We start from the raw sequence: 23,201 nt of genomic DNA, 5'->3' as shown, positions 1-23,201 counted from the left end.
TTTGTGTTTTTGTTAAAAGTAAAGGGAAGTTTCCACGTAATTGTTCATGTTTTAATCTAAAAGTATGTGGAATTTTATTATTATAAGCTTGTGCTAAATTTTTCTTTTGTCCATCTGTAAGGTTAATTTTATATTCAATATAATTTGATGTCATTATATATAATTTATATTTATTTTATTTAAACAAAAACAAGTTCATTTCCAATAGTATTTATTTCAACTGTTTCCTCATATAATACAATTGCGTAAATACGATATTTTGCAGCGGGAAGTGTATTTAACTTAATTGTTAATGTAATCTGCTTAGGATCTTCCGTAGTTACTTCCTTTTTATATTCCAAGTTAAAATGAACAAATCCATACAAACTATTAAAGTTTGATCTATTTAGCAGACTTCCAGTAGTCTTATTATTTTGTTTATAATAATAATTAATTACATCATCATATATTCTTGATATACTTGTATATTCTGTTTCTGGATAAAAAACACCATTACCAACTTCAAGACGACAAGAACTCAAAGTACAAGCATCACCTGCTGCATTAACTTTAAATGTATCTAATAAATGTGGATTCATTTCTTGATTATTACTTTTATCAGGTCGTTGTAAATAAACAAATACATGTTGTGGTTTTGTTACACCAGCCGTTATTCTAAAAGTTGTATTAATCTGTTGTGTATCAGTTGATTGCGTCATCATTTCCCTAAGGTATGACCATCTTGCTTTTGTAAATCTTTCAGAAATTAGATTAAGTCCAAATTCATTAAAAACCAAACGTGGAACCCATAGAATTAATTTTGTTACAATTACTCTACCTGGATCAGCAGCATTAGCTCTAAAAGTTAATTCATCATCATCTGTCAGCTGCAGTGTTATTTGAATTTGACTTGGAGGTAAAATATTAGTTTCTAAACCCTGAAAAAATGAATAATTATTTAATGGAATCTTAGTATTTACCTCATTATTTTTCTTGATTAAATCCTTTCTAATAGCAAACCCCGAATTATTATCAGCAGCAGCAGTAGCAGTAGTATCTAAATAGATAAATTCATTTGTTCCAGTTGATTTTGCATAATCTTCAGATAGTTCAACCAAACTCTTTACATTTATTACTTTGTATAAATTATTACAATCATAAACAATTTTTCCATTTTGTTTAACCACTAACTGATCAATTAATGAAGCTGCATTATTAATTAGAGCAATTTGGGCTCCATTATACTCAGCACCATCAGCAAGTTTATTTACTTTAAAACTTACTTCAAAATAACCATTAAACCAATCAAAATATAAACTTCTATCATTAATTGTAAAGGGATATCCGTTTTTTTGTTGCTTAACATTATTTCCCAAGACAGATATTAATGCTGTATCTAATTGAATAGGAGTTAATTCATATCTTTCACAATATTGTTTTGTTCTAAACATGTATATATTATATATTATTTTATTTTTTTTATTAAAGTTAAAACTTTAGTTTTTATTTTATTTTTTATTTTATTTTTTATCTTTTATAAATTAATCTGTTAATACGTTTTTGTTGGGCTGAAGTTCCAGATCCTGACAATATTCTATTTATTCTCATATGAATATCCTCCTCATTATCATTATTATTTTTATTATTATTTTTACTGTTATTCTTTTCTTGTAATTCCTTAGCAATTAAATTACCAACTGCTGGAGCAGGTTTCTTTTTAAATTTTTCAACAATTTTATTAGTATCTTCAGTGAAGCTTCCAATAAGCTTTGCTGCAGCTAAATTTCCAACTTCTGTGCCAACCTTTTTTGTTCCACTTTCAAGTGCTGCTTTTCCTGCTGTTTCCAAAGCTTTTTTTCCAGCTGTGCTAATTGAAGATGCAACTCCGCTTGAAAACAATTTCGTTAAAGTGTCAAAGATACCTGTACCAGAGATGGAATCTCCGGAGACCACAGGTATTCCATGTATGATTTCTTTTCCTGTGTGAGCATCAACATAAATAAATATTCCTTTATTTTTGTCATAAACTTTTTTGTACATTATATAAAACTAAAATTTAATAAAAGTTTTAATTAAAGTTTTAAAACTTTAGTTTTAATTAATTTCTTTTAAAATTAGTGTAAAACTTGTTTCAACCTCATTAAAATTAATTATTCTACCAAATACATCTGTAATATATATTCTAATTGAATTTATAATATATTTATTAATTTCAGAATATCCAACTCTTTGTGGTTCTTTTGTAAATGGATAAGCTCTTGTTAAATCTGCAGTACTTAAAGCATAAATAATATCACTGAAATTACCATCAACAAGTGAATTATCAATAAGATCACAATGAATGTAAATTGTATCCACAGAGTTAGTTATATTTGGTGTTGTAGTTCCCCATTCAGTTTTGTTTACAAATTTTTTCTCAAATCCAAGCAATGTAAGAAAATTTGACATTCTTAAATCCAACATAAAATTATCTGTAATTGAAATCAAAATCTTAAAACTACTTAAATCAAATTCCAAACTTATTGGAGCAATTTCTGATTTATCAAATTCATAATCACCATTACTTATTAATGTTTCCCTAATATAATTATTAATATATGTGTAACTGTAAGAACCATTTGTAAATATAATATCTTTCCACTCTTTACCATTATTGTAACGAATTCTTTTATTGTCATATTCATCTCTAATATTATGCCAAGAATAGGTCATAGTGTTAATACTATCCAAACCAACAACATAAGTTTTATTTTTATCTAAAATTAAAGAACGACTAAATCTGATTGTAAAATCACTTGGTTTATTTTTATCATTTTTAACTGTTTCAGAACTTAATACTATTTTTTGTTCCAATTATATATAATTAAAAACTAAAGTTTTAAAACTTTAATTAAAATCTAAATTCAAGAAAAATATTTTTTATATAACATTTCATGTTGTTCTGGTAACAATTTTTTCATTTTTAATAGTTCATCAATTATTCTAATACCTTTATTTTTTAGTTCTTCATTATTATTTCCTGCATCAATCGAACCACAAATTAACTCCAACTCATTAACCAATTCTTCTGGATTACATGGACAAATGTCATAACCTTGTCTCCTAATTACTTTTTTAAATTTCATAGATCTTTTATTGATAGGTAATCCTGACTTTTCTGTTAATTCTTTGAATATTTTTCTTGAATGAATTGAATGCTTTTTATTATTGTTATATCTTTTATTAATCAAATCAATTAAATCATCATCTACTTTAGTGTTAATTACTTCCTTTCCAGTTATTCTATCCTTAGCAATTAATTTATTTTGACCATAAAGTTTATTTAAGTTAATAATTAAATTACCATATTGTCCATTTGGCGAAACTTTATATGGGTTATGATGTTTTATTCCTTGTCCATATGTAGAAGCCATACCAAGAATATTATTTAACCGGTCTTTGTACTTTATGAGTTCATCTCGATCATGTTTTAATTCCTTTACTTTTTTTTTGTTTATTTGGATCTTTTGAATTTGATTTGCCAGTTATTGAACCATTTAATTTTCTAATATCTTCAGTAACCTTATCTATTGTAGCTTTAAGATTGTCTTTATGTATTTTATCTGGATCAAGTATATCTGTATTTAAAAAGTCAAACATTTCAGACGGTTTGAAATATTTATATTCTTCTATAACATTTTTATCCAGAAAAGCATCTAAATCTACTGTAGGTATTTCCTTTTCTTTCGGTCTTGTCTCAACAATTTCAGGAAATTCTTCAGTTGTATCATCAGTTGTTTCAGTTATTCCCATCTTTTCTCTTCCGTAATCTTCTAATCTTTTAAGTTCATCTTGAGGAACCCATCCAGCTGGTTCATCTCCCCAATCTATTGATGTATAAGGAGCCGGTTTTAAAGCTTGTTGTTTTTTAGATTCTTCTTGCATTCCTTTAGTTAATTCAGCAATACCTTGTGTCAGATCTTCTGATATACTTTTTGGAAGTAACGCTAATTGCTCCTTAATTCCAGGTAATGCTTTTAACTGACTTGATAATTGTTCTTTTTGACTTTCTATTTTTTCAGTAATTGGTTTATAAATTTCAGTGTACATATCCCGATTTGTAGCTTTTCTTATTTTTTCTCTCATTATTTCTTCTCTAAGAGCTCTCATCTTTTGCCCGACTAAGATTTTTCTTATTCTTATTTCATTAAGTTTTGATTGCATCTATATAATAATGTAAGATAATGTAAAATAATGTAAGATATTGTAAAATAATGTAAAATAATGTAATATTATATAAATGGAAATTCCAAATTATGATACAAAAAGTGATAAATCCAATAACTTTAAACAATATTATCCTTTTATGCCAGATTCATGTTTTAGAATGTTAATATGTGGATCTTCTGGATCTGGAAAAACAAATACATTAATGCATATACTTCGAAAACCTCTTATATATTATGATAAATTATACTTATATGCTAAAAACCTAGAACAATCTAAATATCAAGATTTAATTAACAACTTAAGCCAAATTGCAAAAAAAATTAAAGTAGATCCAAATGAAATACTTGAATATTCAGCTGATCCCAACCAAATTGAACCTTGTGAGAATCTTGAATCAGAAAAACAAAAAGTAGTAATATTTGATGATTTTGTATGTGAAGATAAAAAAGTTCAAAATGAAATAACAAAATACTTTATTCAAGGACGACACAAAAACTGTTGTGTTATTTATTTAAGTCAGTCTTACTATAAAACACCAAAAGATATTCGAATTAACTGTTCACATTATATTTTATTTGAAAGTCCAGGTAAACGAGAAAATGATATGATTTGTAATGAACAAAATATTAACCCTAACTCTTTTGCTAATGCAACAAATCAAAAATATGATTTCTTATATATTGACAAACCAAGAAAGTTTTTAAGAAAAAACTTTACTGGTTATATATAATGGGAGTTTTTAATGATGTAAAACAAATAAGTGAACCTGAAAGTATAAGTAAAGTTAAATTTGATATTGATTTAAGTGATTATGCTACTAAAAAACACATACAAAAAGCTTAGAAAGGACATGGAATCATATCTTCACAGAAATAAGGAACTTGATAACACAATGAACAGAGCATTAGATATGAGAGGTAATAAAATAATCAACCTAGGAAATCCAGATAAATCCGCTGATGTAGTTCCAAGACGGTTTTTGTATAGAAAAATTCAAAGTGTAATAGATGACTATAAACTTGAAGATGTCAAAAGTATAAAACAAACACTAGAAGCAGAAGTAAAGAATATTGAAGAATTAACAAAAGATTTTAAAAAGAATTCATTATTAATAGTTGAATTACAAGGTAAAATTGAAGAAGAAATGAAAGCTATGGTTGATTCTATTAAAGAACTTGAAGAGAAATCTGATTTGACAGATGATAACATAAAAGAAGTATTTCGAGTTAATTTAAACATTTTATTCACCCACATTCAAGAATTAAAAGATAGTATGATTAAACATGAAGAACTAAAAGACAAGATTATTGAAGCTGAGAAAAAGTTACAAAATATGTATCAGTTAGAAATCAGAACAGAAATAAATAAACTAAATACTGAAACTGAAAATAAGCATAAAGATTTATTAGAATTAATTTCAAATAAACTTGCAGAATATAAATCTGAATTGGAAAAGGCAGCTTCACAAAGAGGTGATGATCATGACACAGCATTAGAGGACTTTAAAAAAGAGCTAAATTCTAAAATAGATGACTTTAAAAAAACAAATTCGAAATTGGATTAGTATTGTTGACAACCGTCACAATTTAAAGTATGCAGACTTAAGTAATATTACAAAAAAATTACAAGAAGATATGACGCAGCTTAATGCTAAAGTTGAAGAACATAAAAATGAACTGGACTTTGTAGTTGAAAAATCAGTTAAACAAGGAGAGTTAATTACTGCTAATACTGAAGCAATTAACATAATTAATGATCAGCTAGAAAATTTGAAGAAACAACTTGTAAACATGATTAATAATGTTGATGCACGTCACAATATAAAGTATGCAGACTTAAGTAAACTTAAAGGTTTATTACAAAAAGATATTAATGAATTTAATGATAAATTTAATGATAAAATTAAAATAATAATAAATGATTTGGACTCTGTAGTTAAAATATCAGCTAAACAAGGAGAATCAATCACTGCTAATACCCAAGTAATTACTGCTAATACTAAAGCAATAACCGCTAATGTCGAAGAAATTACCACTAATGCTGAAGAAATTACAAAAGTAAAAAATGTTTTCTTAAAACAAGAAACACAATTAGCTAGAACAAAGAATACTGTTGATAGTTTATCTGCTTCTAAAGTTGCTACAACAAAACGACTTGATGATTTAGCTGAAATAATTCTTAAACTTTAAAAGAAAGACAGGAAAATAGAAAAAAGGCTGGAGGAAGTGGGACGTGAAGTGTTTCTCTTTGAATACTATTATAATCATACTTTTGATTACATACAAATGAAAAAGTATTTTGACCGTCGTGGTGCCTGGATATATTCAACATATAAAAATATGGCCGGTTTGAACTATTTAAATATATTTGAAATTGGATCTGGAATTATCGTAGATTATAAAGATTTTATACACATAGACCAAAAATATAAAATAGATGTACTAGATATGCTTTTGAGTGGTGTGTTTATAGTTAGAAAAACCGGAACTTATATAATAGATATTAAGATTTTATTAAAGGGTGCGAGCCCTATAGGTGAACCGGATAAACCGACTAAAAGCCCAATATCACATTTTATATTTAGGTGGCGGAATTATAGGCCTCAGGATGATGTTTTATTTTTTGATATATTTGATAATGTAAATATAACAGCTGAGGCAGCTGAGGACTTTGACACTGATCTGTTAACATCTATGTATAAGAAAAAAATTAAAATTTATCTAAAACAAGGGACAATGTTTGACATTCATCCTTATGACGATTCAGCATCTACAGAAGTAACATTTATGCTTTTGACGGGTAGTTACATTAGATTCTACATATCGGATGAACCTGTATCTTATGATGGAAACAGACTTTTGGATTAAAAGTTTAATTAAAGTTTTAATTACTATGTGTACCTTAATAATATACTTACTAATTGAAAATAAGATCAAATACATTACATTTTATTAATAAATATAATCTGCCAAAGTTTTGCCAAAGTTTTGCCAAGTGGCAGGAATGTGGCAGTGTCTGCCAAGTTGGCAGAAAAATGGCAGGCTTTTGATTGGTTGAATTTGTGGTTTCCCGCATTATCATTTTTAAAAAAATGCACTTAATTTACCTTTGACACTTATATTAAATCAGCTGTAAAACTTAAATCGATCACAAGGAAGTTTAAACGAATTGTACTACAAATTTAAACATATCGGTTTTATGAATGAAAGTAAATACCAATAGAACGACACCGGTGTCGCTTTACAAACGATATTGATTGATAAACTTGTTAAAGAAAACGACACCGGTGTCGTTAGATTTTGAGGGTACAAGTGTACCGAGTGCAACCGAAGACTGTAGGTCTGACTGGGTCAAAGACCCCGAAGGTTTTAGCTTCGCGAGTTAGTATTATAAGTTTAGGGTTGGGTTAATTGCTGGGTTTAAAACCTGTGGATTTTAAATTGTCCGGCATTGACCAGTCCTGACCAAGGGTCAAAAGGTCAAATGAGGTTATACTGTTTCAAAAACATCATATTCCTATACTACTTAGAGCTAATAGAGTTCCTCTTATGCCGGTACTAGGGCACGTGAGGAGTGTGGCACATTTAATTACCTCCCCACATTCAGAGTCTCAACTGGTTATGATGGTCGTGCGTTGAGCGATATAAAATAGATAGAAGGTCATGTCTCCCAAGCTACTCAGGCCACTCAGGTGGACAATGACAGTCATAATAAAAATTGAGTGCAAAAAACGTTAAATTAGCCTTAAAATGCCTACATCAGTGCAACACACCATGTATAAGGTAAAGAAAATAGAGCGCTAGTGCAGTCAAAAGGGTCTGCTATCAGTTTGTTTGGTTTCTTTTATGCTTATAGATGATCTTCTTGTATACTGTATTAATGATTTACACAACACTTAGATAAACATTAATCTTCCTGTTTGGTAAGATACGTGTACTGAGTTTTCATCGAAAGGGTGCATTTTTCCTATTAGCAGCGTGTATTTATATGTTCCTGGCTAGAATAACTATAACTGAGCCGTGCCATGGGAAAACCAACGTAGTGGCTTTGCGACCAGCATGGATCCAGACCAGCCTGCGCGGTCAGGATCCATGCTTTTCGCTAACAGTTTCTCTAATTACAATTGGCTTTGAAAGCGAACAGCATTGGTCCTGACCAGACAGCGCGGATGCGCAGGCTGGTCTGGATCCATGCTGGTCGCAAAGCCACTATGTTGGTTTTCCCATGGCATGGCTCAACTGTTTAACTATTGAAACTGGTCTAAGTGTGCGCGACAGAAATAAGCTCAGTTTTCAGTTTAAGACACAGTCTTGTGTGTCTGTACCTATGACTTTAAAACATAAGGTAGCACTTGCTATAATATTTAAATTTGATGTAGCTCACTCCCTCGTCTTGAGTCGTGAAAGTATGAACATCTTGCCGCCAGTGACAGAATTTGCTCTATTGTAAAACATTGTGTCGTAATAGAGATACATGTAATAGCTCAATGCTCTTCATACTTACCTCTTAGAAATGTGAAGTGTTACGACATTGATCGTGTGCATAAATGTATGTTTGTAATCTTCATAGAATTGCTAAGTCAGCCACCAAAGTTTCGATATGCTGGCAGTCCGTTTTACATACTTTGTACAAAATATTTTGTAAGAGCCATTGTGAAGTTTAGACTGTACACTATTTAATCTTAGCATATTTCAAAAGTTTAAAAAATCTACATATACTTTATTTAATAAAGACTTATAATTTTCTTTTCATTGTTTTCATTGTGCAGTAGGAGTTATGGAGCACCAAGGACCACGAATCACCATGAAATAGTCTATATTCTCTAGACGACTTGTACATGTAGTTTAACTTTCATATGATTGTACTTTTACTATATGAGTAATACATACAAGCCCTTGTTGTAGTTTCCAAAGTATGATTGTTTTTTTTGTATCATTTTTAGCTCACCAGAGCCAAAGGCTCAGGGTGAGCTATTAGGATCACTCACCGTCCGGCGTCCGTCGTCCGTCGTCCCGTAAACTTTTACTTCAAACGACATCTCCTCATAAACCACTAGGCAAATTTCATCCAATCTTCACAGGAATGTTCCTTGGGTGAAGCTCTACAAAAATTGTTCAAAGAATTGAATTCCATGCAGAACTCTGGTTGCCATGGCAACCGAAAGGAAAAACTTTAAAAATCTTCTTCTCAAAAACCAGAAGCCCTAGAGCTTAGATATTTGGTGTGAAGCATTGCCTAGTGGACCTCTACCAAGTTTTTCAAATCATGACCCCAGGGTCAAAATTGACCCCGCCCGAGGGGTCACTTGATTTTACATAGAAAAATCTTAAAAAATCTTCTTCTCGAAAACCAGAAGCCCTAGACCTTAGATATTTGACATGTAGCATTGCATAATGGACCTCTACTAAATTTATTCAAATCATGACCCCGGGGTCAAAATTGACCCCGCCCCAGGGGTCACTTGATTTTACATAGGAAAATCTTCAAAAAAAATCTAAAAATAAAGCAGAAGGCCTAGATCTTAGATATTTCACATGTAGCATTGCCTAGTGGACTTCTACAAAATTTGTTCAAATCAGACCCCCGGGGTCAAAATTGACCCCACCCCAGGGGTCACTTGATTTTACATAGGAAAACCTTAAAAAATCTTCTTCTCAAAAAGCAGAAGCCCTAGAGCTTAGATATTTGACATGTAGCATTGCCTAGTGGACCTCTACTAAAATTGTTCAAATCATGACCCCCGGGGTCAAAATTGACCCCGCCCTAGGTGTCTCTTGATTTTACATATGAAAATCTTCAAAGATTTTCTTAAAATAAACCAGAAGGCCTAGAGCTTAACTATTTCACATGTAGCATTGCCTAGTGGACCTCTACAATTTTTGTTCAAATCATGACCCCAGGATCAAAATTGACCCCGCCACAGGGGTCACTTGATTTTACATAGGAAAATCTTCAAAAAATTTCTAAAAATAAACCAGAAGGCCTAGATCTTAGATATTTGACATGTAGCATTGCCTAGTAAACCTCTACAAAATTTCTTCAAATCATGATCCCCGGAGTCAAATTGGCCCCGCCCCATGGGGTTACTTGATTGTACATAGAAAAATCTTCAATATTTTCTAAAAATAAACCAGAAGGCCTAGAGCTTATATATTCGACATGTAGCATTGCCTAGTGGACCTCTACAAAATTTGTTCAAATCTTGACCCCCAGGGTCAAATTGACCCAGCCCCAGGGGTTACTTTATTGTACATAGGGAACTCTTCATAAATTTGCTTAAAATAAACCAGAAGGCCTAGATCTTAGATATTCGATATGTAACATTGCCTAGTAGACTTCTACAAACTTTGTTCAAATCATGACCCCCGGGGTAAAATTGGCCCCGCCCCAGGGTTTACTTTCTAAAAATAATCAGTTTGACATTTGAAACATATTACTCTGGTGAGCGAATCAGGGTCATCATGACCCTCTTGTCCCCATTATCATTGATATTTATCACATGATTCCACATGATTCCACATCTAAATCGCCGATCGATTATGTGTGCTGTTGACTGGTATGTAGTAATACAGGTTTGCTGGGCTAAAGTCAAATTTTGATGGCATGACCTTTCGAAAATGTAGTATTATGTCATGTAATGAAACACTTGTTGAATAGCGTGCTGGCCAATAGTCAAACCATTTGCCCTTGGTCATTTACATCTCGGGCAATATTTGTTTCGTCACTGTTTTATTCCAAGTAGTTTTTCTTTGGCTTTAAAAGTACAAAGTATTCATTTCAATTTTGATGTGATAACCACAATTTAAATGTAGCATGCATTTACACTTACCTCAGAGAAACCTACGTGACTATACTTCGTTGACAAAATACCAACCAAAACTGTCTAAAGTAGGTATTTAAACAATTAAATCCCACATCTATAACCTATTTTGGTCACTCTTTGTACTTAATCACATTTTGATATTATTCTATATGTCTTCGTCGTATTATCAGCACGCACGAACGCACGCACACACATACGCACCCTCGATCAAACAAGATGCTTTTAAATATTATATCAGTTTCATGGTGAATGATTCATTCATCTTTTAAGAACGAAAATTAAATTGAAAATTAAATTAATTAAATTAAAACCCGAACACCAATTTTTCCCCCAGTGCATTCAATGTTTTAATTAAAATGCTTTATTCTTTGTGTGAAAATGTCAACATTTTTGCTCGTTTACAGATTTAGATGTAACGTAGTATCATGTTTTAAATTTAGATATATAATCCATTAAACAGGTGTTAGCATTCTAATTATTTCCTTTAACCGCCACATTTAATAAGAAATTTTAATATTTTTCCTCTCAATTTTTGGTAACGTAAAAATAAGCAAAAAATGGATAATTTGCAGACGATCGTTATGTAAATTACTAACATCAATTAAAATCAAATCAGCTGGCTGGTTATTTCTTATTTGTAACACAGTCCATTGACACACGCTTTAAGTTTACCTTCTTAACAACTGACAATACTAATTATCTGGTTTGGATGTTATTACTTATTTTCATCTGCTGTAAGTACTGTCGATATCGTTGAATATATTTGCGTTGACTACTGTTAAAAATGCTGATGTTTGTCAGGTACGGCAGAGACAGGTTAGAAAGACACGAACGAATTTGTCAGTTATGTAATCTTAATGAGATTGAAGATGAATTTCATTTTGTTCTTAAATGCAGAGTTTATAAAGAATTACGTAAAAAATTCATCAAACGTTATTTCTATATTCAAACAAGTATGTATAAATTCTTAGAATTGCTACAATCAAGTAATAAATCCATTCTAGTTAATTTGTGTAAGTATATAACATTAGCTAATAACAAGAGAAATGAATTATTGCAAGGACTTTAAACTCGTGTCTTGGAAATGCTTGTGAGTTTGTTTGTGTTGACATTAATTATTATATAACATATACTGCCATTCAGTTGATCACCAAGTATTAAACCACCTATACTTCTTGAATACGTAAATGCATATTATTTATTAGCATTGATTTTTGTATACTAGTATAACAAGATTGATATTGTTCCTATTGTGATACCGTTGTAATATTCCTGTAACATACTGATGGTTAAAATCAGATATGTTCATTCTCTGCATATACTTAAAAGTCATTTTGCTTATCATGTGTATTGTATTATATGTATAATTTCATGTTGTATTAACAAGCACATGTGTTGTATACGTTAATAAAATATCTGATATGTTTGATTTATTTGTGACATTTTCAAAATATTAATATGAAAACTAAACAAACACTGTATAATACTCAGAAATACTCAGTGTTTTTTTTCCAATTAAGAGCGAAACAGTGTAACGTAAGTTACAGTTGAATTTTGTAAGAAATTCGTTATTTCGCAAATTTTATTCTGCAAGTTTTGACATAACGAAATATATTGTCGAGATCTACGAGAAGCTTGTGTCTTCTGTAATTGTTGACTTCGTATCACATAGATAAGATGTTTAGAATGCAAGCTACGACATTTGTTAAAAATAACATAATATTTTTGCAGTCATAAAAACCTGTAGAGTGCATTGTAAAATATATTTAAACAGTTGTCTTTATGCATTTTTGTTAGTATTACCTCCAGAAGCACGTTAAAATTATCAGACTATTTGTTAATGGTTTTGTTGCTTTGGGTAGAATTCGCCTGGTAATCGATTATGAAAATAAGTGAGTAATATTGTATATAACACACGTTATATGTCACAATCGTACCGTATAGAAAATCGAGCAGCTATAAAGATTTGTTGAGAATGTGGCAAACACCAAATGACATTTATAAATAAATTAAGCAGATGTAACAGCATCTCAATAAAGATAAATGAGCCGCGCCATGAGAAAACTAACATAGCGGGTTTGCGACCAGCATGGATCAAGACCAAGTCAGGATCCATGCTGTTCGCTTTCAAAGCCTATTGCAATTAGAGAAACCGTTAGCGAACAGCATGGGTCCTGACCAGATTGCGCGGATGCACAGGCTGGTCTGGATCTATGCTGGTCGCAAACCCACTATGTTGGTTTTCTCATGGCGCGGCTCAAATATTGCATCGCTTCCATGATCCAGAAGGCCCAGAAGTAAAAACTACACTGACTTATAAAGAAATGTTTTTCCATGATTCTTCAGGACCAGAATTAATAACAACACCTGGACTTTATACAGAAATATTGCGTCGGCTCCATGATAGATAGAAGACCAGAAATATAACAACACTTACAACCCTTACTCTGCTAAATTTCTATAATGAACTGTCCATCTCTTAATTTGGACAGTAACATTAATTAAAAGGGGTGCATACTAAAAGTTACTGATTGCATGCCATGAATTCCCAGTCCAATATTACCACTTTATATTTTCGCAGTATCGAACTGTGGCAAGTCTATGTCTGCATGTAGTTCTCGTGTGGCTATCGGTGTGTAACATTATCGTATTTGCATTAACCGTTAATTATAGGCTATAGCAGTTATTTTTGTCCATCGGTATTCAAGAAATTGGAAGTGTTAAAGACCCGCAAATAACTAGTGGTCTACTTTTCCCTCCCATATGAACTCGCGTCCGCGCATTTTGGTCAGGATCCATGCTGTTTGCTAACAGTTTCTGTAATTGCAATAGGCTTTGAAAGCGGACATCATGGATCCTGACCAGACTACGCGGATGCGCAGGCTGGTCTGGATCCATGCTGGTCGCAAACCCACTATGTTGGTTTTCTCATGGCGCGGCTCAAATGATTGTAAGTAAACGTAAGCGTATTAAGACTTCTTTTAAGGTAGTTCTGCACGTTTGATAAACCGGAAGTGATGGCGTAACGTCATTTATCTGGAAAACGTAGAATAAAGCCTGGATTCGGCGTACGGAAATGAAAATCATTTCATCAATTAATTGAAATCTGTGAGAACATTTAATACAATGGCATTTTTGCTACATTTCTTAAGTCAAACTATGATATTAAAACATATGACACGTTGAAATAATCAAAATAATGTCTTAAAATTAGCGTGAAATGTCCGGTTCACTTTAATCATGGTCAAATATCTCAAAAATAAGCACACGGACCTATACATTTTATTTCACCAAATTATAGGCCATGTGTTTATTTACAACTGTGAGAAGTTTCATCAAAATCTACTTTGTAGAAAAATTTCTATTTGCGAAAATGTTATGAAAGTAATGATTTTCCCATATACTCCCATTATGAAATATTGCGTTAGGTCCAAATCTTTCAAATCAGTCTATCAAAAAATCAAGTACACGACCCTATCTTTTTTATTTGCTGAATTATCTAGGTATACCCTGAAGTTATGAAAAATCCGAGTTTAATCAAATTCTACATTGTAGAAAAAATTTCGATCCAAACGTGCAGAACTACCTTAAATCGTTTGAATATGATGGCTCATTTTGTTTTCACTGTTTTCAAAGATACATAACGTCTGATAGTATGGTCTTTCTTAAGTCGTATTTGCATAGATTTTAGAAGATAGCTTGAAAAAAAAAATGACGATGCATTTTTTAATTGTTTGTTTAAGTCTATTGAAGCTAGAGACAAAGTCTGCGTTTTATTTGACCAGCCGAACGGACGTACTTTTATTCAAATAAGTACTTCCTTATCGTCAGCTACTTTAATAAAGTAATTCCATTAGACACGATAAACAATTAACAATGCTTTAATACGTTTCTTTTTATCTAAAGTACTTTTGTTCGCGGCACTTATAAATATATTCTTTCAGGAAATCTACTCTTCACTTTCGGATAATGATAACTAAAACTAGCGAACTTAGGAACGGCTACAGACCTTGTGATTAACGCATTTTGTTTTTGTACGCCAGATAACAAGTATTGTTTTCATTTAATCATTCAAGAAGCTAATAACTTTTGAAGGATTTTTATGAGATGGATTTGGTATATCTATATTATCTAACCTTATTGATACATATCATGGACATCAAACATTTATTATTTCTATACGCAACAAACAGTTATACATGTTCTACATATTTTCTTTCTTTTTTACAAAAAAATCTAATTTATGTTTGTTAAGCTCATCATAAAAGAACCGTATTTTATTCACTTGATTGTCTTTAAGGTAGTTCTGCACGTTTGATATGTCGGAAGTGATGGCGTAACGTCATTTTTCCGGAAAACGTAGAATAAAGCCTGGATTCGGCGTACGGAAATGAAAATCATTTTATGAATTAATCGAAACCTGTGAGTACATTTATTGCAATGGCACTGTTGTTATATTTCTAATGTCAAAATATGATATTTAAACATATGACACGTTAAAAATTTCAAAATAATGTCTTAAAATTAGCGTGAAATATCCTGTTTGCTTTAATTATGGTCAAATATTTCAAAAATAAGCACACGGACCTATACATTTTATTCAACCAAATTATAGGCCATATAATTATTTACAACCGTAAGAAGTTTCATCACAATCTACATTGTAGAAACATTTCTATTCGCGAAAATGATATGAAGGTTATGATTTTCCCATAGACTTCCATTATAAAATATTGCGTGAGGTCCAAGTATTTCAAACCAGTCCAGCAAAAAATCAAGCACGTGACCCTATCTTTTTTATTTGCTGAGTTTTCTAGGTATATTCTGAAGTTTTGAAAAATCAGAGATCAATCAAATTCTACATTGTAGAAAAAAATCGATCCAAACGTGCAGAACTACCTTAATATAAAACATTTTACATTTTTAGCTCACCTGAGCAATGCTCGGGTGAGTTTTTGTGATCGCTCGATGTCCGGCTTCCGTCGTCTGTCTGTCGTCTGTCGTCTGTCTGTCTGTCTGGCGTCTGTCAACATTTAGCTTGTGTATGCGATAGAGGCTGTATTTTTCAACTGATCATTATAAAATTTGGTCAGAATAATTACCTTGATAAAATTTAGGCCAAGTTTGAAAATGGATTATCTGGGGTCAAAAACTAGGTCACTGGGTCAGATCAAAGAAAAACCTTGTGTATGCGATAGAGGCTGTATTTTTCAATAAGTCTTCATGAATTTTGTTCAGAATAATAACCTTGATAAAATCTAAGTCGAGGTTGAAAATGGGTCATCTGGGGTCCAAAACTAGGTCACTAGGTTAAATCAAGGCAAAACCTTGTGTATGCAATATGGGCTGCATTTTACACTGGATTTTCATGAAATTTAATCAGAATGGTTGCCTTGATGAAATCTAGGTCAAGTTCGAATATGGGTTGTCTAGGGTTAAAAACTAGGTCACTAGGTCAGATCAAAGAAAAACCTTGTGTATGCGATAAAGGCTGTAGATTTCAATTGATCTTCATGAAATTTGGTCAGAATGATAGCCTTGATGAAGTCTAGGTCAAGTTTGAATATGGATTATCTTGGGTCAAAAACTAGATCACTAGGTCAAATCAAAGAAAATATTTGTTTATACTCAAGGTTTTTGCTCCAATTTTAATGATAATTGGTCAGAATATTTTTCCCCCATGAAATCACTAGGTCAAACATGTTTACACTGTTATGGTGTGTTATGGTGTGTTTTTCAGGTAAGCGACCTAGGGCCACCTTGGCCCTCTTGTTAAGTTTAGACCTTACACAAAATACTCAATTTTACTATTCTAACTTTTAAGGTGTTAGTCAATTGTTAGTGGTACTTCACAATGACAGGATAACTTTCTAGGGTTTGTTAAATGTTAAACTGGGACGTACTTTATGATGAATTTGCACATTCATGTAAAAAGAGTTTATTTTGTCAAACATTAATTAATCCACCCATTTAGTAGATTTTGGCTACACTCTGTGAATCTGTATAAAATCCAAAATACGTTGTTTTTTGTTTTTGTTTTTGTTTTGCAAAAAGACCTCTACAAAACACTGAGGAAGAATTATTTTCTTTTCCCATCTTGTTCTAGGTTTTAGTCGATAAATTAAATTTACTCTTGTAAATCTTGTAATTTAAACCATCTTTGCAATTGTACATTTGTATTTATATTATAAACTAAATATTAAAACCACAAACAAGTCTAACTATACCTCTTCCCAAATCTAGCCGTCAACATTGAGCAATAGAAATAAAGTGATTGGTGTTGTGTGCTGGGCTAGTTAACGTTAACCCAAATAAAAAGTTTCCAAAGCGCTTGTACTTGCAAGTACTTGTGTAGATCTGAATATGAATCAACCGTAAGGTTTGGTTATAATTTTCAAACTTTCTCGGTGAAGTCCTCGAACTCCCAGTTCTTAAATTGTCCAGTTCTTATTGCCATACCTTTGCCTGAAAAAGCTTTATATGTAAACCATTTTGTCGTGCAGAATTTCAAAATCTCTCAGTGCTTAGGATCCCTAAACCCCTACCTGTGTTTCAATCAATCATGCTGGTAGGATGTCAACCTGATTGCTCAGCTATTTTTTTTCTGTTTTGAAATTGCTTGATATTCATCATTTTGTCTCACAGATTTTAAACAATTCCTGAACCAATATTCCTGCCATAGAATACTCAAAGTATTCAGGTTTTTGAGTATTCAGGTTACTGGAGTGTACTTGTGAACATTTTTTGTGAAAATAACAATTTGTTTTGTAGATTTTCAAAACGCCTCGTGGAAGACCCCCGAAACCCCAACTTTTATTTCAGTTACCCAGACTGTTAGTGTGTATTTATCAACCTGGTTTGCTCATGGTTGTTTTTCTGAAATGGTTTTAAAATGCACCAATTTTCTTGTATACTTTCAAAATGTCTTTCGAAGGAACCCGAAACCCAATTCGTACATGTATACTTGTTATCAAGCTAGTAGCGAATGCATTTCGTCCCCATTATCTGATATGTCTTGAATGTACCATTATTCTAGTAGAATCTCAATCTTCTCCGGGGACACCCAACCCTACCTGTTTTCATAATATACAGGTTAGTAATGCATACATTTCAACCTGATCAGTCCAGAATGTTTTGTCTGAAACGGTAACAAATGATTTATCGGGGAAGTCTAACCATAAAATTCTAAAATGCAGTTTTGTAGAATTTCATAGTTTTGGGTAGGACCCCTGAACCATATTTTACCTGTGCGTCAGTTACTAAGGATATTATAGTATACTCGTCATTAATTTGTCAAGTGCGTTGTCTCAAATGGCTTTAAAAGGCACGATTTGGCTTGTAAATATCCCCGGAAGAACCATTGGACCAAATATTCCTACACGTACTCCAATCATTCTGTTCAGCAGGGTGTACTAGTCTGAAATAGCTTGAGAACGAACAACTTGTCTTGTAGACTTCACAGGGCCTAGTACAGACAAGCCCCAAACCTTACATGTACTTCAATGATTAAGACTAGGTAATACGAACAACCTCGCTCAGATTGTTTGTCTGAAATGACTTTAAAACATATTTTTTTCTGATAGAGTTTTAAATTTTCTCCAGGTGGACTATTGAACCCATATTCAGATTTGTTATTTAGTTTAGCAAATCGTACACATCAACAAGATTTGCTTCAGTTGGTTTATCTTACAACTGAAAAAAGTTTAAAAATAAATGTCGACCAGTTAATCATAGTTTGTAGCGTTACCCATATATCCACATTCTCTCTCCGAAAAAATCTGCCTCAGTATTTTTTTCAGGTGTGGCACTAGAAATATATAACATACCGACTTCTGTGCTAGATCAAACGAGAGATTTAACGAAAAGGACTGATTTTCCCACTAGAATGGCAACTACAGGTACAGAAAAACATTTTAGACTTTGTCTTGTGCTAATGAAAGCTGGAACCAAAGCATGTCACTGTCTTTTACTGAAACGCGTGAAAGACCTCAGCCCCGCTGACCATGAGCCGTTTCCCTGGACAGTGGACGACTTTCTCCTGAGTAAAAAGAAGAAGATCAGAAACGCGAAACTTGGCAAGGAAAAGGATCGAATACTCTTCCCAGCAGACAGCAAAACAAATCTATCAAAATGGGATCTTTCGTTGTTCTGTTTTGTGTTAATTGAATGTTGTAAACTTCCTAAGCTGATATGCTTAGATGTTGAACGACTCAGAACCCTTCGTAATGAACTTTGTCACGTGCATGAGCCTACTGTAAACGATGAAGTGTATACAGACTATCTTACAACAATCACGGTTATTATCAGAAGAATCATAGACGAAACAGATGACGAGTGCATGAAATGTGAGATCAAGAGAATCGTCAATGTTACAGAGAAGGAACCGTTGTCTCTTGAGGAAACCCTGAGAGACATGCATGCGTTTTACTCCATGGAAAGGAACATTCGAGAAAAGCTTGATCAAATGAGTGAAGGTAAGAAAAGAAAGATTTAGGGTCTTGTAGAAATATTGTCTATTTAAAAGTTATTGTCCCAAACTGCGTTGTGACCGACAGTTGTTAAACTTCTTTCCAATATAACTACAAAGAGATGTTAAAATTATAGATAAAAGCTCTCTCATGTGATTTTAGAGATTAGAATCTTGAAGCCAATTTTTCTGTTAATACTTTTAATAAACAAAAAGATCTTTACCCCGAAATACATTTTCAGTTGAGGAACATATACTAGCGAAAGTTGAAAAGTTTGACCAATTACTGGAGAAGAAAGTCAGCACGATAGATGAAAATCTTGAGAAACTCAACCGGCAATTTGAAGGAAAACCAAGATTAACATTAAATTCATTTGTTTTCCAAGGTAAGAACCTTTTAGATATGAATTTCCGTTTTCTTAAAACGATCACATTGTACTTGCATATATATACAAATGTACCTTAAACTGTTTGCTTCAAAACCTGAAAAAATTCACCTTTTTTCTATACTTAAAATAAATTGATAAACATTTTACCGCTAAGTTTTCACAATATAATTTAGATTTTGACTTTGAAAAATAGTTCATTGTTGGAATTTTTGATTGAGAAATTAATCCCACGTAACCAGGGGTATTACTACACGCAGTCCTACTAAAAAGTAATAACAATAATCTTAGAAATAATTTTGTTGTATTTATACATTTGATTATGTTAGTAATGGATGCCTGTTTCTTTGCTCTGCTTGTGCTGAAATTTCAATTTCTTTATTTCTTTGCATCATATTGGCACTTTTCTTGTCTCCTTAACAGATATAAATTGTCACATAGAGTTGAAAAACGTAAGTCATGAGAAAGAAGCAAGTATGTCTGGTGTTCTGGTCCAGTTATTTGAGGAAGCTGTAAACGAAAATGAAGATTTCAAATCAAAGCTGCCTGCTGATTCGTTTGTAAAGCTACGTGAAGTCGTGAACAGAACCGTTCAAATGTTTCTGTCAAAAGGCTGGCAAATTGTTGAAACGAAGCAAAAATGTGTACAGCTGAGTATAAGATGTCAGTCATTTGCTGCCTTTTCGGGTCTGTGCAGGGAATGTATTGAGGGAAGCCTAGAAGCAGAATTAGAGGAGCTAAAATCTGCGATTTCAGAGATAAGTGATGGAGAAAAGGTAGAACTGGAAACGGTCATATACAAAGACGAGTTTTGGAATGTTATAGATAAAACACGTAAGTGCTTGGTACTAAATGTTTTATGTTTTCCATACAAATAAATTATCCCTCAGCGTTATATTTATACCTGCTTACATTGTTAAATTTGTCTGTATTATATTGAACAATGTCGATGTGATTAGAATCTAAAAAAAACAACAACTGAAGTACTGGTCAGGAACCCAGGCAATCCTTGCGTGTATCAGTGCTATACACTGGGTACGTTAAAGAACCAGGCTGTCTATTTGCAACGAGCTAGGCTAAGTTAGCCGGACAAGCCTGTATCTGATTTCTGATCTCTCTGTCGTGGGGGCTTTGTCTCACTCTGTCCCTCTGGTCAGATCGCTCTGTGTCTGTACTAGCAGAGGATGAATTATGCGCCCTGTGTGGCTGCATTTGAACTATGTGAAGCGCCTTTGAACGTGAAATTGAATTAAACAGTATATAATTTTGTTCGTGCTTTCCTAGATCCAGATTTGCTGACCAAAATTGAAATTGAAAATCAGCCAAAATCACAATTTCGTTTTTTTTCCAAAATTATGAAAGTGTTAAAAACGTTTCAGTTTCGGCACTTGAAATATACCGGTCGGAAAATGATGAAAACCGCGTCGAGTATACAGAAGATGTTCAGAAAACCGATGCCGCTGCTGATGTGCCACATTCAGTACTGATATCGGCAAGGAAAGAATCTGCAGCAAAGTTACTAATCAGTAATAATGGATGTGAAGCGGAAGACTTGCATACTTGCTTAAAATCAATGGAGAAAGAGATTGCGAATGAATTTGATGCACCTGATGTTTTTGTTAAAGCTTGCTTTACAGAAAGGCAGGTATCAGTCGAAGAAGGTGTGTATATCTGTTTAAGTGTAAAAAGAGATGTGCTTAATAACCAACACCTTAAATCGTTTCTTGTTAATTCTGAAATATCGCCAATCAACACTGCATTGATTTTAGGTAAAATAATAAACTTTGTTAAAAAAGTGATCTTCTGAATTTACATAATTATGTTCCTTTATGTTCTACTGAATTGCAAAAGTGTTAAGAAATCAGTTTTTATTTAGTCATAATCTATAAAAAATGTTCTGTCCCTAATATTTTGTCATATTGCAGATTCACGTACGAGAGAAGTTATGTTTGACAGCCTGTCTGTGCCCATCAACCAAGCTACCTTACCCGACAGCCCAGTGAGTATCTGTACATAATCGAGCTTTATAAGATAACGTTTATTTTATAATTAAGAGGAGTGTTTTATTCTGTAGCAGATTTAGACTTTAAAAACTCTTTAACCTATGTTTGAGTAATCAAAATTTAGATTTTGCAATTTCGTGATTCCATATTTCATCTGATTAAATGTTGTTTTGCAAAAGTCTGTAAGAACTGTTTAATCTATGTTTGAGTAATCAAAGTTTAGATTATGCATTTCTAATGAGGGTAAATTCTGTTTCATATTTCATCTGATTTAATGGTGATATTAAATTTTAGCACGCCTATGAAATGGAAAGGTATTAATTACGAATTCAGTATTCCGTTTGCGATTTACGTTTACGTTAGAAAGGTCTTTTAATGAGAAACGGAAACGGAAACGTAAACGTCCGCAATTAGGAGTGAATCTATAAATTGGATATAATATTTGAATATAAATTTTCGTTTAGTCATCGTTGAAAAAGTAGATTACAGAACCTAATGATATTTCATTGTTTTTTTTTTTATCTGCTGACACTGCGGTCTTATTATTATAACACATTCTGTTGAAAGTATCATAAAACTGGAAAATATAATATAATTAAATAAACTATTCATTGCGAAATATAATCTGAACTAGAAACAAAAATAAATAGATAAATAAAAACCAAAATTTTCAAAAATCGTTTCATAAGCATGTTCGATTCACTTTTCTGTTTTAATATAACAAAAGCTTATTATATATACTAATCGTAAATCCGGTCAAATTATTCATGGAAAAACATAAACAGCCAAGTAAAAGTCAATAGCCTATCGTTATCTCGAATTGCCTTTTCCGCAAGCTAATGAACAAAACTCGAGAGGCGTATCCGTCGTCTTCTTAAACACAATAGCCTCAAGAGTGGACATCTTTGCGATCACATGAAAACAATTGTCTCCAGAGTCTTTCTTAGAAACCATTTTTTCTGTCATGATAAAAATATTAGATTTAAGAAAACGTATGTAGAAAAAAAAAAGAAAAAAGTAATCATTCGGTGCACTTCCTGTTTTCAGTCATGATAAAATTACTATATTCATGATTTAAAACATTGGGTATTTCTATAAGACAATACAGAGTTACATGGATTCTATCGTAGTCAGTGATTCTTGTTTTCATTTTTAGAATTAAGTTTATGTACATAGAAAAAAAGTAATCATTCGATGCACTTCCTAAATTTTCTGTCATAAGGAAGATACTTTATCTATTGTTTCAAAGCAATTGTGTTTGGATCAGGCAAATGTCTATATATTCTGTCGAAGTCTGTTATTTCTTTTTAAATGTAAGTAAGAAAATGTACATA

General features: G+C 32.2%; 1 protein-coding gene across 2 annotated transcripts; it reads left to right on the top strand.

The window, feature by feature from the left end:
- The first annotated feature begins 14,968 nt into the window (after nucleotides 1–14,968).
- LOC123532728 (uncharacterized) lies at nucleotides 14,969–21,947 on the top strand. 2 transcript variants are annotated; one of them, XM_053517263.1, is made up of 7 exons: nucleotides 14,999–15,127; nucleotides 18,051–18,103; nucleotides 18,811–19,485; nucleotides 19,721–19,864; nucleotides 20,288–20,698; nucleotides 21,244–21,525; nucleotides 21,790–21,947. In XM_053517263.1, exons 3-7 carry the CDS (start codon nucleotides 18,897–18,899, stop codon nucleotides 21,879–21,881), a joined length of 1,518 nt encoding a protein of 505 aa, XP_053373238.1. In that variant the 5' UTR covers nucleotides 14,999–15,127; nucleotides 18,051–18,103; nucleotides 18,811–18,896; the 3' UTR covers nucleotides 21,882–21,947. The 2 variants fall into 2 exon arrangements, with proteins under 2 accessions (XP_045170223.2, XP_053373238.1); XM_045314288.2 differs by lacking the exon at nucleotides 18,051–18,103 and having other exon boundaries at nucleotides 14,969–15,127.
- The last annotated feature ends 1,254 nt before the right edge of the window (nucleotides 21,948–23,201 follow it).

Source organism: Mercenaria mercenaria, chromosome 11 (genome assembly GCF_021730395.1).
Source record: "Mercenaria mercenaria strain notata chromosome 11, MADL_Memer_1, whole genome shotgun sequence".
NCBI classification, from domain to species: domain Eukaryota; kingdom Metazoa; phylum Mollusca; class Bivalvia; order Venerida; family Veneridae; genus Mercenaria; species Mercenaria mercenaria.
This window is presented reverse-complemented; position numbering and strand designations above follow the sequence as displayed.